Genomic DNA, 2740 nt, shown 5'->3' on the forward strand with positions numbered 1-2740 from the left:
TCACAGCAAACAATAACCTCTCTGTCTGTCTCTGATCCTTCTGTGTTGAAACTTGCAACTTTGATATATATATAGATCTAATTTGAGTGTTTTGTTAGTATTATTTGCTTTCTTTAAAAAATGAAGTAATGTCAATAAAAATGTCTGATATAATTATATACTAATTTTTGTTTGTCTTAATTATTTAATTGAATAATAATAGTAAATTTATTTGACACCAATGAATACATATTACGAGACACATCCGGATTTACTGAAACTCGAATAATTAGATTTGGATCCTCTAAAGTTTGAATTTCACTTTAGAAAATAAAGTGTGATCTCTCACCATTGATTTAATAGTTAGGACCAAGAATAAATATAAAAAAAAAATTATATTACACTTTACTCTCTAAAGTAAAATTCAAACTTTAGAGAATCCAAATTCCGAATAATTTGATATGTAGAGACTAGGGCACTAGGCTGTTAATCTGCTGAAATTGTCAACTTTAAGTGTGATTAAATTGCTTGAAAACTAGCCAACAATCTATAACTTAAAAATGACAATCTTTTTATCCTCACCTAGAGGTGTCAGTTCGAGTCTCCATCCTAACTTTAAAAAAAAATTGCTTGAAAAGTATAATCATGGCCAATGTAGTGGGTGTACTTTATCTAAACTGCATGTAAAAAATATTGAAATATTGACAGGAATTCTGGGTGGTTCGTTAATCCGTTTGATCTTTGCTTGGTGCTGTTGCAATGATGGAGATGGAAATGGTATAAAACCCTTTTTCCCACAATTTGGTTGCTATCCTCCCTTTAGTTTTGGTCATGATGGAGAGTAACTTTGGTGTCAACTTTGTTGTAGGATCCAGAATGTGAAGAACTTTCAGGAGACCTATCTTGTAATCAGATTGACAAGCAAGGAAGAGTTCTGGGTGGTGATGCCATGTCTTGCCTTAATCTTCTTGAATCCATGGCGGATGAAAATCCTGGGATGTTTGTGCGGTATTTGGCTGATAAAGAGGGTGGCTTGGTAAACTTATTCTGGTCAGATACTTGTAGTCAATTGGATTATGAGATATTCGGAGATGTACTCGCAGTTGATGCGACCTACAGAAAGAACAAACACATGGGTCCGTTGGTTGTATTTTCGGGGTTTAATCATCATAACCAGAAGATAGTCTTTGCAGCTGCTCTTGTTTCTAACGAGAAGGAGGAGACCTATGTATGGTTACTCCAACAACTGTTGGATGCAATGAAGGGAAAAGCACCGGGATGTGTGATCACTAATGGACATAGAGCCATGAAGAATGCCATTGAGGTTGTCTTTCCTCTTGCCTATCATCGACTCTGTGCATGGCATCTAATTGAGAATGCTACCAGCAATTTGGGTAACCCCACTTTTACATCTGAATTTAAGAAATGCATGTTATTTGATTATGAGATATCACAGTTTGAAGATCGTTGGGACAAAATGGTTACAGAACTAGGCCTTGGTGATAACCAATGGGTCTGTGATCTCTATGCATGTAAGAAAATGTGGGCAACTGCGCATATTCGCAGGAATTTCTTTGGTGGGTTCAAAGCAACATCTAGATGTGAAGACCTGCACTCTATGCTTGGAAAGTTTGTTCATTGTAGGCACAATCTAAGAGACTTTGTGGAGCTATTCTTCCAATGCCTAAGCCAAATGAGGGATAGGGAAGTTCAATCTGATTTATGTTCTGTGGTTGGTGAGGTTGTGTTGCAAAGTCCACTCCTTTCTTTGGAGAACTCTGCTGCTAGTTTATTCACACGAGAGATATTTTACTTGTTTAGACCTATGCTGTCACGAGCTTGTACTTTGGAGGTGCAGGCATGTACTTACACACCCACTTCAGAGATTTATACAGTTTCCAAATCTGGAAGTTCTTCGAAAGAGTGGCGAGTCTCCCACTATCCGGATGAGTCAGTGTTTAAGTGCTCTTGTTTCAGAATGGAGTTCCTGGGCGTACCATGTAACCATATTGTTGCTGTTTTGGATCATCTTGAATTTTCAGAGCTCCCCAGGAGTCTTGTGCTGGATAGATGGACAAAGGAGGCTAGAATGAAATTCATGGGGTTCATGGATGAGGGTCCTTTCAGCTGGGATTCGGTGGTTACATGTAGAAATTTGATGCTTAATGATCTATGTAGGGAGATGTGTGTCCTTGCTTCTGCTACCACCGACGACTTTGTTGATGTAAGTGAGAAAGTAGGGGCCGAAATAAATCGTTTGAAGCGAAAGAGGGAAGCTCCTGAAAATGACTATAGTGACCAAAACTATGAAGCTGCACTATCTGATGTAAGTGTCTCTTCAAGTGCTAGTTTTAATGAATATAATGTATGTTTGGTCAATTGCAGTGGTTACATAACGATTAAAACAGGAATATGTCTAATTATGCCTTTTATTTTAGTTTTGGCAGGATAGTTCATTTGGAGATATCTGGGAGGAGTAGGAACATGAAGCAGACGATTATGACTTATTAGTAGCATTATTTAGTATCGGGTTAGTACTTACATGGCAATATAGATGTTATCTGACTTATTTCCCAATTCCCTTTCTTAAGGACGTACATGTAAGTAAGGAAACTCAATGTCAATGGATTCTATGCTGTTAACTAGTACTGCTTTCTAGCTACACTACCCTCCATTACATGCCCTACTTCTTTCTTTTTATCATTTTTCGTTTTTAGAATACATTTATGCAACTTCATAATAATTGATTATCATTAAACTA

The 2740-nt window shown here is 37.2% G+C and overlaps 1 protein-coding gene across 2 annotated transcripts in view; it reads left to right on the forward strand.

The window, feature by feature from the left end:
- LOC107495282 (protein FAR1-RELATED SEQUENCE 5-like) overlaps positions 1-2740 on the forward strand; it is a 5213-nt gene extending 2473 nt beyond the window's left edge. For both annotated transcript variants that reach the window (XM_021125399.2, XM_021125400.2), the window contains exons 2-4: positions 688-756; positions 848-2305; positions 2418-2740. In XM_021125399.2, coding sequence (XP_020981058.1) covers positions 739-756; positions 848-2305; positions 2418-2459 — 1518 coding nt within the window. In that variant the 5' untranslated portion in view covers positions 688-738 and the 3' untranslated portion in view covers positions 2460-2740. The remainder of the gene's footprint in view (positions 1-687; positions 757-847; positions 2306-2417) is intronic.

Source organism: Arachis duranensis, chromosome 6 (genome assembly GCF_000817695.3).
Source record: "Arachis duranensis cultivar V14167 chromosome 6, aradu.V14167.gnm2.J7QH, whole genome shotgun sequence".
NCBI lineage: Eukaryota > Viridiplantae > Streptophyta > Magnoliopsida > Fabales > Fabaceae > Arachis > Arachis duranensis.